General features: G+C 41.2%; 1 protein-coding gene across 1 annotated transcript in view; it reads left to right on the top strand.

The window, feature by feature from the left end:
- SLC35F4 (solute carrier family 35 member F4) overlaps nucleotides 1–7,958 on the top strand; it is a 286,813-nt gene extending 278,855 nt beyond the window's left edge. Inside the window, exons 6-8 of the mRNA XM_027554201.1 lie at nucleotides 127–319; nucleotides 3,117–3,206; nucleotides 7,515–7,958. Coding sequence (XP_027410002.1) covers nucleotides 127–319; nucleotides 3,117–3,206; nucleotides 7,515–7,756 — 525 coding nt within the window. The 3' untranslated portion in view covers nucleotides 7,757–7,958. The remainder of the gene's footprint in view (nucleotides 1–126; nucleotides 320–3,116; nucleotides 3,207–7,514) is intronic.
- Nucleotides 7,959–14,260: the final 6,302 nt, after the last annotated feature.

Below are 14,260 nucleotides of genomic sequence, written 5' to 3'. Positions count from 1 at the left end.
GGAAATGCTGGGATAAAATGACATAGAGCATAAGTTCTGGGCCAGTTAGCTCATGATGTAGACTTGCCTTTCTGATCCAACAACAGTCCCTGACCGAGTGGCTAACAAGTTCCTTTCCTGTTCTAGGTTTTGTTTAAGATGTTTCTTGGAAGTGCTAACTTTGGTGAGGCAGCACACTTTGTCTCCACGTTGGGTTTCTTCAATTTAATCTTCATCTCCTTCACCCCAGTCATCCTGTATTTCACCAAGGTGGAGCACTGGTCCTCATTTGCAGCTCTGCCATGGGGCTGTCTCTGCGGGATGGCAGGGCTCTGGCTGGGTGAGTGGCCAAGTCTTGCCTTCCATTTCCTATGTCACTTGTCCTTTCCTTGGAGAGTTAAATTGTCATAACAGAAGCATTCCCTTCTTAGATGCCTATCAAAGATAGACATCCCTGTCTTCTATTTCCCAAACTCACCTAAGGTTGGGCAATGGCACCCCACTCCAGTACTTTTGCCTGGAAAATCCTGTGGATGGAGGAGCAGTCCATGGCGTCGCTAGAGTCAGACACGACTGAGTGACTTCACTTTCACTTTTCACTTTCATGCATTGGAGAAGGAAATGGCAACCCACTCCAGTGTTCTTGCTTGGAGAATCCCAGGGACGAGGAAGCCTGGTGGGCTGCCGTCTATGGGGTTGCACAGAGTCGGACACGACTGACGCGACTTAGCAGCAGCAGCAGCAATGGTTATAAAGTTCTTTGCAGGCTATTGCTTGATTAGGTCAGAGCAGTCCAACTGGCATGTCCATGGGTTAAGGGCTGCCCAACCTGGCCCATCCCCAGTGCACGGAGTTCTCTCTGCGTTAAGGTTGCCCTGAGACAAAATGAGGAGACAGCCTCTCTCCTGACTGTGTTACACACCCCAGGGTTTTATAGTCTTCAGTGCTTCTGCTCTCAAGTTTTTTTTTTGCTACCTTCTCTTCTCCATAGGAATCAGATGATCTAGTCAGAGCCAGGCTGGGACACAGATCTGAGAGGTGAACAGTAGACAGTACTCTGTCCTGCCCCCACCCGATCACCTAGAACTATAGTTTTAATTTGCTTAGGTTCACCTGGCCTCGCTCCTGCCTTTGGTTTGGCCTGTCTTCAGGGAGTGCCTTAGTCCACATGCAGATTGGATCCATCCATTTACCTGATGTGTCTCAGGCAGGGCCCCGGGCTACAGATAACATATTGAACTATATATTCTTGTCCTTAGATTGTCAAAAGAGCTTGTAAGGGTTCTATGGAAAGTGCTAAGGAAAAGCAGTTACCCATTTTGATGAAGCTCAGTGAGAAAAGCTCAGTTCTCAACCAAAGACCAATACTTCTATCAATCTGCTAAAATACTCAGTCCAGCCAACAGAATGACAGTTGGGGATCTTAGCAGAGTCTATGCTATGCTTATTAAATTTCTGATTTATTAGGACTGGTTGTATTTGACTCCCCACATCTGAGGAGAGAGTTGAGATGCTGGAATATCCATTCCCATTGCATCTGTGTCTGAAAGAAGGAGTAGTTATTGATATTAACTTACAAAGGTCTTTGGCCTTGATTGCTACTGCTATTGTATGAAAATGATGAACAAGCCCAAGTCTTGTGGAAATCCAACCCATTGTCTCTAACAAGCACGAGGAACTCCAGATACCTAAATTTTGGAGCTTAACTAAAGCAAGAATTATAGAAAGCAGTAGAAGAATAAACACTGTCCTAACTGTAAAGGTTCTAGAACCATCTTTGGTTTTATAGAGAAATGGGCAAATGATTTGGGGTCATTTCCATAGAGATCTTTCCTGAATTGAGGACTTTTCATAGTTGTTATTTTTCATAGTTGTCATATTTCTCTAACCCCCAAAACAAACATTGGCTTGAAATCTATTAAAATAATGCTATATAATTTATAAATGTTTTTCTTTTTGAAAACAAGTACTTTTGATCACTGTTGGGTATGTGATTACTTGAATAACTTTATATTTAGTTTAAAGTGTCCAAAGATACAAATTAAAGGATATCAAGTTATACCTTCAGGTTTTTCTGTGGACCTGCCTTAAGGTTGCTGCTGCTGCTGCTGCTAAGTCGCTTCAGTCTTGTCCGACTCTGTGTGACCCCATAGACGGCAGGCCATCAGGCGCCTTAAGGTTATCTGTGTATAAAATCAGGATGTGGAAAAGCTCCCTGGTGTTCAGTGAATTATATGTACCTCTGTTGGTTCATGTGATGCACACCCCAAAAGAGAGGGACTAAAACAGCACAGGCCATCCTTGGACAGATCTTCTGTTAGGCAGTAACACTAGGACCTTTTGGTTATCCAGGAACATGGCATGATACAGCAAACTAGCAAGGGAGAAAGCCCCAGTCAGTCCTTAGCTCTCAACCTCTGGTTCAACTTTATAGTGCTAACAAGCAGTGTAGTGAACACATTATTTCACCTCTTTGCATGGCTCCCTACCCCTTTTGTGAGCCAACTGGTAAGAAATGAGGCAGCTAGTGTGGCAGAAGAGGAACAAGGAACATGATTTTTTCAGGTATGATACATATGAATCCATCTCCAAAATTAGAGGATTAATTGACCAATGTTACTCATTTGAAAAGACCCTGATGCTGGGAAAGATTGAGGGCAGGAGGAGAAGAGGATGACAGAGGATGAGACAGTTGGATGGCATCGCTGACTTGATGGACATGAGTCTGGTAACTGGAGTTGGTGATGGACATGGAGGCCTGGCATGCTGCAGTTCATGGGGTCGCAAAGAGTCGGACACGACTGAGCGACTGAACTGAACTGAACAGATAATTTAGAAGGCATGTTTAGCATAGACATTGATTCTTTTATGTTAAAAGAAGGAAAGAGACCAGCATCTCAGTTCCCCTTTATCCTATATGTGTGTGTTAGTCACTCAGTCATGTCCAACTGTTTGCAACCCAATAGACTGTAGCCCACCAGGTTCCTCTGTCCATGAAATTCTTGAGGCAAGAATACTGGAGTGGGTTGCCATTCCCTTCTCCAAGGGATCTTCCTGACCTAGGGATCAAACCCGGGGCTTCTGCATTGCTGGCAGGTTCTTTACCACCTGAGCCACCATCCTCCTCTATTTGACAGCCTTCAACATCCTGGTGAATGTTGGTGTGGTGCTGACATACCCAATCCTCATCTCCATCGGGACAGTGCTCAGCGTTCCTGGAAATGCAGGTACTGTACAAACTGAAATGTGCACAGGAAGTTCCCTGCTTGTGTTTGTTTTACACCCGGAGTTATTTCTTCAAGTAATTGTGAATTGTGTCCCTTGCCTGGGAACATGTTTTTAAATATCTTGAAGGTGGCAGACAACAGAATAACTGTGCAGCAGATTTAAAAATTGCAGCTACAAACACTGTTTTTACGTGGTCGTGCTTTTAGAATTAAATACCAAATGTATCATTTGGGTTTCATGTACTCTCCCTGACAACCTAATTTTGTGGTATTTTTAGAGGAAGTCCTATGGAAACAAAAGGCATCCCAGCACAGGACTCTTATGTCAACGTCACTAATGAAAGTGTAGGGAACGTACAGGGTGTTGGCTCCCCATCAGACTGCCCATGGGGAGCTGTGAAAGCTCCTCCCGGGGACATAGCAGATGGCCCTCTGGAATAGAGACAGGAAAAAAGCAATCTGACTGACTTCAGGGACAAGGGGAAAAGCTGTTTTTCCAGGAAAATCTTTCTAGTGAAAACTGTCAGTGGAACAAATAATGAAAGTGAATTATCTGGATGACTATATAGTCCTTCTAATTTTAAAATTCTATGTTTCCAAGTCTTTGATAGCCCTCTTTCTTTGTCCCAGGATAATCAGCAAATGTTTATTGAACACTTACTATGTGATCAGGATTATAGAAGAGACTGGGGCATAGGGGGAGAAAAGATAGTATTGGTCCCATAATAAACTTTCACTGAATACTACAGTATTCAGATAGTATGGTACTGGCACAAAAACAGAAGTATAGATCAATGGAACAGAATAGAAAGCTGAGAGATAAACCCACCTACAGTCACCTAATCTATGACAAAGAAGGCAAGAATATACAATGGAAAAAACAGTCTCTTCAATAAGTGGTGCTGGGAAAGCTAGACAACTACATGTAAAAGAATGAAATTAGAACACTCATTAACATCATACAAAAATAAACTTAAAATGGATCAAAGACCTAAATGTAAGACTAGACACTATGAAACTCTTAGGGGAAAACATAGGCAGAACACTCTTTGACATAAATCACAGCAAGATCTTTTTTGACCTATCTCCTAGAGTAATGAAAAGAAAAACAAAAATAAATAGACCTTATTGAACTTAAAAGCTTTTGCACAGCAAGAGAAATCATAAACAAGATGAAAAGACAACCCTCAGAATAGGAGAAAATATTTGCCAATGAAGCAACTGGCAAGGGATTAATCTCCAAGATATATAAACAGCTCATGTGGCTCAATTCCCTAAAAACAAACAACCCGATCAAAAAATGGGTAGAAGACCTAAATAGATATTTCTCCAAAGAAGACATTACAGATGGCTAAGAGACACATGAAAAGATGCTCAACATCACTAATTATTACAGAAATCCAAATCAAAACTAAAATGAGGCATCACCTCACACTGGTCAGAATGGGCATCATCAAAAAATCTATAAACAAATCCTGGAGAGGACGCGGAGAAAAGGGAATCCTCCTACACTATCAGTTGGAATGTAGACTGACACAGCCACTATAGAGAACAATATGGAGGCGCCCTAAAAACAGTGACCCAGCAATCCCACTCCTGGGCATATAGCCAAAGAAAACTGTAATTACAGAAGATACATGCATGCCTGTGTTCATGACAGTGGTATATAGAACCGCCAGGACAGGAATGGATAAAGAATATTTGGCACATACATATACTGGAATATTACTCAGCCATAAAAAGGAATGAAATAGTGCCGTTTGCAGAGATGTAAATGGACCTAGAGACTGTCATACAGAGTGAAGTCAGAAAGAAAAAAAACAAATATCATATATTAATGCATATGCATATATGTGGAATCTAGGAAAATGGTACAGATGAATCTATTTGCAAAGCAGAAATAGACACACAAATATAGAGAACAAATGTATGTACACCAAAGGGGGAAGTAGGGTGGGATGAATTGGGAGATTGGGATTAACACATACACTGCTAAGTGCTGCTAAGTCGCTTCAGTCGTGTCCGACTCTGTGCGACCCCATAGACGGCAGCCCACCAGGCTCCCCCGTCCCTGGGATTCTCCAGGCAAGAACACTGGAGTGGGTTGCCATTTCCTTCTCCATGCATGAAAGTGGAAAGTGAAAGTGAAGTCGCTCAGTTGTGTCTGACCCTTAGCAATCCCATGGACTGCAGCCCACCAGGCTCCTCCGTCCATGGGATTTTCCAGGCAAGAGTACTGGAGTGGGGTGCCATTGCCTTCTCTGAAACATATACACTATTATGTATAAAATAGATAACTAATGAGAACCTTCTGTACAGCACAGGGAACTCTACTTAATGCTCTGTGCTGAAGAAGAGGCGATATATGTATACATATAGCTAATTCACTTTTCTGTACAACAGAAACTAACACAATATTCTAAAACAACTAAACTCCGAAAAATAGGAGTGCTATGAGAAAAAAGGACTTCCCTGGTGGCTCAGACAGTAAAGCGTCTGCCTACAATGCTGGAGACCCGGGTTCAATCCCTGGGTCAGGAAGATCTCCTGGAGAAGGAAATGGCACCCTACTCCAGTATTCTTGCCTGGAAAATCCCATGGATGGAGGAACCTGGTAGACTACAGTCCATGGGGTTGCAAAGAGTCGGACACGACTGAGCAACTTCACTTTCTATGAGAAAAAAACAACTTACACTGAATATGGAAAACAAGACTGACTATATGAAATAACTTAGAGATCCACAAAGTAACTTATCATTAAATGCTAAATTGTGTAAAAGACTCCAAGGACTATAAGATATTTAGAGGAAAATATCAGGGAGGAGTGGGGTTGTCAAGGAATTCCATTCATTCATCCATTGATTCATTCATTTAATAAATAATTTCTGAGTACTTAGTATATGCTACCAACTGTGCTAACACTGATGATAAATCCTGAGTAAGACATGGTCCCTGCCCTCAGGATCATGTGATATAGAAGGGAGATAAAAGGAACTCAGTAATTACAGTGTAGAGAGAGAAAGACTTTGACAAAGATATGTACTGAATGCTCTGAAAGCACACAGGAGGGGCACTGAAGGAAGCTTCTTGCAAGAAGAATAAAAGGAGGAATTTAACAGAGGGTTTAGCTGGATGAAGTGCATACAAGGAGGAAAGAACATTTCATACAAAGAGAAGAGCATGTATATGATTCTACTACTGATACATGCCTCCCAAAACTGAAAACAAGGACTCAAAAATATTCCTGTATGAGATGTTCACCACAGCACTATTCACAAAAGCCAAATGTGGAAACACCCAGATGTCCATCAAGAGATCAATCAATACACAAATTGTGATACAATGGGATACAATTCAGCCATAAAAAGGAAGGAAGCACTAACGCATGCTACGATGTGGCTGAACCTCAAAAACATTATGTGAATCAAAAGAAACCAGACATAAAATGCCATATAGTGTATGTTCCAATTTATAAGAAATATCTAGAATAGATAAATCCGTAGACACACAGCAGATTGGTGGTTTCTAGTTTTTGGGGTGGGGGTAGGAGACTGGGGAGTAACTGCTTAATGGGTATGGGGTTTTATTTTGAAATGATGAAAACGTTTTACACCAGATGGAGAAGCTGGTACATTAATCTATACAAAATAAATGTACAAAATGCTAGTAAACTCACTTGAAAGTGGTTAATTTTAATTTGCATGAGTTTCACTGCAACTAAAAATTTTAAAAAGACTAGCATTTGCAAAGACCTAGACATTAATAATCTTGGTTCATTTAAAAAATCTTCAGTGGGCCAGTGAAACTGGAGAAGCATGAAGGAATACAGAAGAAAGATATTAAGAAATAAAACTGCATGTATACACTGCCATATTTAAAACAGATAATCAACAAGGACCGACTATTACAGCACAGGGAACTCTGCTTAATATTCTGTAACAACCTAAATGGGACAAGAATTTGAAAAAGAATAGATACATGGATATGTGTGACTAAATCACCTTACTGTACACCTGAAACACTGTTAATCAACTATGCTCCAATATAAAATAAAATTATTTTTTAAAATTGCAGAGGCTATTCAATCAGATGGTATTTGCCTGGCGGGGTGAGTATGATTTAGAGAAAAGAAATGGAAAGCAGATGTAGAGAGCCATGTCAATAACGACATAGAAAAAGGAAAGATAAGCTTGTGAGAACGAGAGAGACTTTTGGAAATCTTCTAGAAGTAGCACCGATTTGGGTCACTTGTTTTCAGAGGAGCTTAGAAACCGTCATAGGCTGACTGACTTGCTGTTGCTCCCCTAGCTGTGGATCTCCTGAAGCAGGAGGTAATATTCAATGTCGTCCGCCTGGCTGCTACCATCATCATCTGCATTGGGTTTCTGCTGATGCTGTTGCCTGAGGAGTGGGACGAAATTACCCTGAGATTCATCAACAGCCTGAAGGAAAAGAAGAGTGAGGAGCACGTGGATGACATCACTGATTCCAGTGTCCATTTGCGAAGCAGAAGCAGGGCCAATGGGACTGTGTCCATACCACTGGCTTAAGGAGGGACACATTTTGAATGCACGTGTATGTATATTCTGTGAATATAATAAAATTTTCTCACTACCTGTACACTCAAATGACAGTATTAACTCTGCATTTGGATAAATCATGTGTGAAATAATGCCAACATAAAAGTTTACATTTATATGCTTATCAAGGAACTGGTGTAAATAGTCATAATAAATTTTTTATTAAAACATATTCATCCCAGTTCTATTACTTCTGGCTTTTTTTTTTGGTGGGGGGGAGGGATTTTCACCCTAATTCACAGAATTCCCTGAAAATATGAGATTCTTTTCAATATAGCAGTATATGCATGACCATCCCAAACTCTGCTATATTTAAAGGGATAACCAACAGGGATCTATTGCATAGCACATGGAAATCTGCTCAGTGTTGTGTGGCAGCCTGGATGGGAGGTGGGGCTGGGGGAGAGCCATGTGCATGTGTTAGTCACTTAGTCGTGTCCAACTTTTGCAGCCCCGTACACTGGGGCCTACCAGGTTCCTCTATCCATGGACTTCTTTAGGCAAGAACATTGGAGTGGGTAGCCTTCCCTTCTCCAGGGGATCTTCCCAACCCAGGGATTGAACTCGGGTCTCCTGCACTGCAGGCATATTCTTTACCCTCTGAGCCACCAGGGAAGCCTGAAGGGGAGAATGGAGACATGTCTGTGTATGGCTGAGTCCCTTCCCTGTTCACCTGAAACTATCCCATTGTTAATCAGCTGTACCCCAACACAAAAGAAAAAGCTCAAAATAAATAAATAAAGATAACATTCATTCCTATTAGAAAAAAAAATGAGATTCTATTAAATTACGGGCTCGTCATGACCTTTTTCTCACCTGGAACTGAGACCTTTTCATTCAGTCAGAAAAAACTGCATACTTTTATATATATTTAAGGCCAATAAGAGCCTTTAATTTGAAATCTAGAAAGTAATGAAATACCAATAGAGCATCTTCCAAATGCAAGAACTCCTAGGAACTAATAGAGCTACTAGGAACAATGAAAATCTGAGGGTGCAGAAGGCTCCTCTAGACTTTCAACAAGCTTTCAGGAGCACCAAGCATAAAAGAAGTCACAAATGTCTCTAATATGAGCTAGACATTTGAAAATGGTACAGTGGTTATGGAGAAGACGTCTATTACGAGCCATCTCTAAATCTTTCACCGGTTTTAGACTTGTCTACGTTTGCTCTTACTTGTTCAACTCCAAGTCACTCTTCAGCCCACCTTCTGCCCCCATCATTCCCCTGGTGAAGTGCATTCACCAAAGTCACCAATGACCTTTTTCCTGCAAAACCATAACAACCCTGTTCAACTCCAATTACATTGTCCTCTGGGTAGCATTTGACATGATGACCACTCCTTTTTCCTACCATATTCTCTTCACCTAGATCCCCTTCTAGGTGAAGGAGATCTCCTGGTTCTCTTTCTGCCTGACTGGCTTCTCCTCTGGACTCCTCTTCCTAGGCTGGTCTCATCACTGTGAGTGTTCAGTCCTTGTCCTTCTTAGCATATCATTCCACACTCTCTTCCTCAGAGATCTCATTTGTTTCCATGGCTTTCAATTCATCCATGTGGTGATAGCTTTATAATATTTGTCTCCAGCCCAGATTTGTCTCCTGAGGGTCAGATCTGACTATCTAAATGCTTCCTGCAAGCTCACTTGGATGCCTCATTGTTCATTTTGCATTCAAGGACATAGTTGAATTTATCATCTCTCCTCCTCAGTTCTACCCCTTCTTCTTTCTTGTTTCCTGTCTAGGTCAATGGTACCATCATTCCCTGGCTGCCCAAGTCAGAGATCAAACTTCACATCTGCCTTCCTCAACCCTCCACATCTAAACCATTAAGTCCTACTGATTGTTTTCCTTAATATTTCCTGAATCCATGCACTTCTCTATTATGCTACCTATCTAGGAGCCTATCATCTCTTTCCCTGATGAATGAAATATGCTTTTTACTGATCTAATTCTCAGTGTTGCCTCTCTCTAAGCCTTTTTGTGCCCTGCAGAATGACTTTTCTAATATATAAACTTGATCACTCTACTTCCCTATATATAATACTTCAGTGGCATCTCATTGTCCTCGGAGTAAGGTCCAAACATCTTTGCAGGTCATTCAAAGTTCATCACTGATTGGCCCCTGCCTGCCTATAGAGAAGCACCATCCAGTAGAACTTTCTATGATGATGGAAATAGTTCAGATCTGCACTGTTCAACACCATCCACAACTGACTATTGATCTCTTTAAATATGGCTAAGGCAATTGAAGGACTGCATTTTTAATTTTATTTACTTTTAATTAATTTTAAGTTAATGTTAATTAGCCACATGTTTCTCTTGGCTACCATATTGGACAGCATAGTTTCTACCACACCACCCTCTGTGGCCCTCTGAAATCTCTATGCTTTAAAGCAACCATCCTTTTTATAGTTTTTTGGAGTTGGTGATGGACAGGGAGGCCTGGCGTGCTGTGATTCATGGGGTCGCAAAGAGCCGGACACGACTGAATGACTAAACTGAACTGAATCCAGACATACTCTCTTTCTTATAATTTCTTTTCCTCTTTCATCATCTGAATAACCCTTACCTAGGTTTCATGGTGCTTCCCTGATAGCTCAGTTGGTAAAGAACATTCCTGTAATGCAGGAGACCCCGATTCAATTCCTGGGTCAGGAAGATGCCCTGGAGAAGTGATAGGCTACCCACTCCAGTATTCTTGGGCTTCTGTTGTGGCTCAGCTGGTAAAGAATCTACCTGCAATGTGGGAGATCCGGGTTTGATCCCTGGGTTGGGAAGATCCCCTGGAGAAGGGGCTTCATGACATGATTTCTTCCTATTTTCATGGAAGATCTTTTCTCATCCCCCAAACTAAACAGTGTGGCTTTCATAGACACTTCTGCTTACCCCATTATAGCACTGGTCGCTCTCTGTGGTTACTGTCAGTCTACACATCTGAGTTCCCAGTAGCCCATGAGTTCCTTGAAGGACATTCACCATTGGGTTTTGCCTGGCACTTACAGATACACAGTAAATGAACAAATGGGCTGCTTTACCCTGGAGATATGGCCCTTCCCTGAACTTTATTAGATGAGTCTCAGTTAAGGACAGACATTCTCATAGACCAACAGAAGGCACTTCTTCCCTAAGAGGCTGAGTAGTTTAGCGCACCTAGAAATTTAAGATAATCTACACTTTCTGGCATCTGTTTTACAATTCTTTTTTTTTTTCCAAGTTGCTCCAACAGTGTAGGTTAAAGGGTCATGGGCAAGAAAAAGGAACTTGGGTTATCACACTTGCTGACTTAGTATGATAGTCAGTAAAAACCTCACCATTTTTTCATTTCTCTGTCATTTTTTGAAAAGGCAATGACAACCTCTAGGCACTGATAGATGACATGATATTAAAACAATAATCATGACATACTTCAAGCTGCATGAAAAATGACAGAAAATACATGAAGTATTTTATCAGTAAATATGAATTAATTCATTATCTAAGTAGAGTTGGTTTTAACTATTTAAATGTCATAATAGTACAAACATTGCTGTTGCCTTGTTTTTAAATTGCTGTTAAATAGCAGTAATCACTGACTAACCCACTCCAGCACCTTCCCATTGCTTAGCATGGCATTTAAAGTTGCATTTTGACATCTTTAAGGAATGAGTTGTTTTGCTCTTTTTGATAATTCATTTTGAAAAATGGAATCAGCTGCCCTGGAAAGCCCAAATTCAACCTATAACTGATCAGTGTAATTAGCTTAGTCATATTACAAAAACACTTCCATTATGGTATTCATTCATTTATTCATTAAAACATTATTAAATTCTACTTCTTGCTGTGAAGTAGGGCATTATGTCAGATTATCACCCACTGGCCTCTCCCTGCCTCTAGAGCAGCGCTGTCTGATAGAACTTTCTGTGCTTATAGAAATGTCCTCTCTCTGCACTGTGGGGAAAAGGACACAAAATGAATAGAAAATGGTCCCTGCTTCCAGAAGTTTCAACCACTAAGTTATCACCATGGCAATTACAGTGAAAGTTTTAGTCATTCAGTCCAATTCGACTCTTTGTGATCCCAGGGACTGTAGCCTGCCAGGCTCCTCTGTCCATGGGATTCTCCAGGTAAGAATACTGGAGTGGATTGCATTTCTTTCTCCAGGGGATCTTCCCGACCCAGGGATTGAACACAGGTCTCCCACTGTGCAGGCAGATTTTTATTGTCTGAGCCATAAACAATCTGAGGCAATTAAAAAAACCACAATTACAATTCAGACATTTATTTAAGTCATTTTGGGAATGTGAGATATTCCCTTTAACTCAGCTAAAGTATTCATAAATAAAGTGAAAGTGAAAGTCACTCAGTCATGTCCGACTCTTTGCGACCCCATGGACTATACAGTCCATGGAATTCTCCAGGCCAGAATACTGGAGCTGGTAGGCTTGCCCTTCTCCAGGGGGTCTTCCCAACCCAGGGATCGAACCATGGTCTCCCACATTGCAGGCGGATTCTTTACCAGCTGAGCCACAAGGGATTCATAAATAAAAGATAATACCTTTCCTTCCTACCTCCCATGGTCATTGTGAGTCAGAAGAGATAGTGCATTTTAGTCGCTAAACAAACACAGTTGGGCCCCTATGTCCTTATGAGGTGACTTCCATGAGCCAGGTTCACTTTGGTTTAGAGGATACTGACAAAGTCCCTGTCCTGATGGTGGAAGTACTTAACTGAGGTTGCTATTATCCTGTCTCTTATTCAAACTTGGTTTCTCCCCAAAGTCCAGGAGGCAATGGCTCCTATGGGGATTGGACTAGATGGGCAGCACAGGGATTAAGAGCACTCCTGTTGTAGCCCCAGTTCTGAACTTCTAAGACATGGACTTTAGCTAATTACCAACATCTCTCTGCTCCTTGTTCAGTACAATGAGGATATTAATACTGATCATTTGAGGTTGTTGAGTATATTCAATAAAAACACACTGCCAGACAATCCAGAAGTAGCTACTGTTAGGATTTCCTCTGTTTACTCCCTCCAGGTCCTTTTTCAAAGCACTTATCCACAGCACTATGCCAAGCAGTCACAGAGCCTGGTGCCAAGCAGGGGATTTTACCCAAAATAAACCAGAGACAAAAGAAGTTTGGCATGAGGAACATGCGGAAGAAGCCAAAAAGGGGGTGCCATTCTCCTTGGTTGGCTCCTCTCAGCACTCTGCATCACAGCATTCTTGCCCAGCCAGTGGAACTAATTGCCTGACAAAAAGACAGACGGGCAACTTGGGCTTTGAAATTAAAATCACTTCAACCACGTCCTGAGTGCTTCACAAACAAATTATAGGCAAATTGATTTTGCTCATCCAGGCTTTGCATGCCTGTTAATTTTGTGCAGGCGCTTTGTCAAGATCCACCAGAGGACAAATGATTTGGAGAAGGACAACATCAGTGATAGCGAACAGTATAACCAGCCAAGCATTTGAGTGTTTGGTATTTAAGTACAAATCCTTTTTCTTATCAATAAACCCTTGTCACAAGGACAAAGAACACTAGCACAGGCAATGCTAGTTTATCTGGCAGGCTAAGAAGTCTCCATTAATTCTAATTCATTTTACATCTCCCACCCTCATTGATAGCAACTGGAGGCAAAGTAAGAACAGGAGGTGATGGTGTGCAGGTGCTAGCGCCAAGAACACAGATAGAAAGAGCATTCACCCTGCGTTTCAAAGCTCTGATTAGCCAGGTCTTCCCACATGTACCACAAAGGCAGAAATTGCTTTGTCATTGTTTGCAAGAGGCAGGAACCCAGGTCCTTTGGAAACTTGAGGGATCTTAAGAGCAAGAAATCTAACCTGAGCTCCAAAGATGGGCTTCAGGGGTTTGTTCCCAAAAGCCTTGACAGAGTTTTCAAAATGTGAACTTAGCTGCTTTATTCTGGAGGAATCAATTCAGAGAATTTAGAAGCACTAAATCCACGATTGTTTGATATACTAGCTACTAGTCACATGTGGTTGTTGAGATACGGCTGGTCCAAATTGAGATGTGCAGTGTCAAATGCACTACAGTTTGAAGACTTGGGATGAAAAGAGAAAATAGGCTATCTCATTAATAGCTCTATATTCATTCCATATTGAAATGAGAGTATTTTGGATATGTTGAGTTAAATAAAAAATACTATCGGGACTTCCCTGGTGGTCCAGTGGCTAAGACTCTGCATTCCCAATGCAGGGGACCTCTGTTCAATTCCTGGTCAGGGAACTATATCCCACATGCCAAAACTAAAGATCTCACACGCCTCAACCAAAGCAGAAGATCCCATGTGCCACAACCAAGACTTGGCTCAGCCAAATAAATAAATAATAAATAAAATATTTTTAAAAGAAAGAAAAATTTAAATATACATTATAAAATTCATTTCACTCATTTCTTTTCACTCTTTTAATGTACCTACTAGAAATCTTAAAATTGTACATAAGGCTTGTATTCGTGGCTCACATTTTATTTCT

This window comes from Bos indicus x Bos taurus, chromosome 10 (genome assembly GCF_003369695.1).
Source record: "Bos indicus x Bos taurus breed Angus x Brahman F1 hybrid chromosome 10, Bos_hybrid_MaternalHap_v2.0, whole genome shotgun sequence".
In the NCBI taxonomy this organism is placed as follows: domain Eukaryota; kingdom Metazoa; phylum Chordata; class Mammalia; order Artiodactyla; family Bovidae; genus Bos; species Bos indicus x Bos taurus.
The sequence above is the reverse complement of the archived record's forward strand: the minus strand, read 5'-3'. Positions and strand labels throughout refer to the sequence as shown.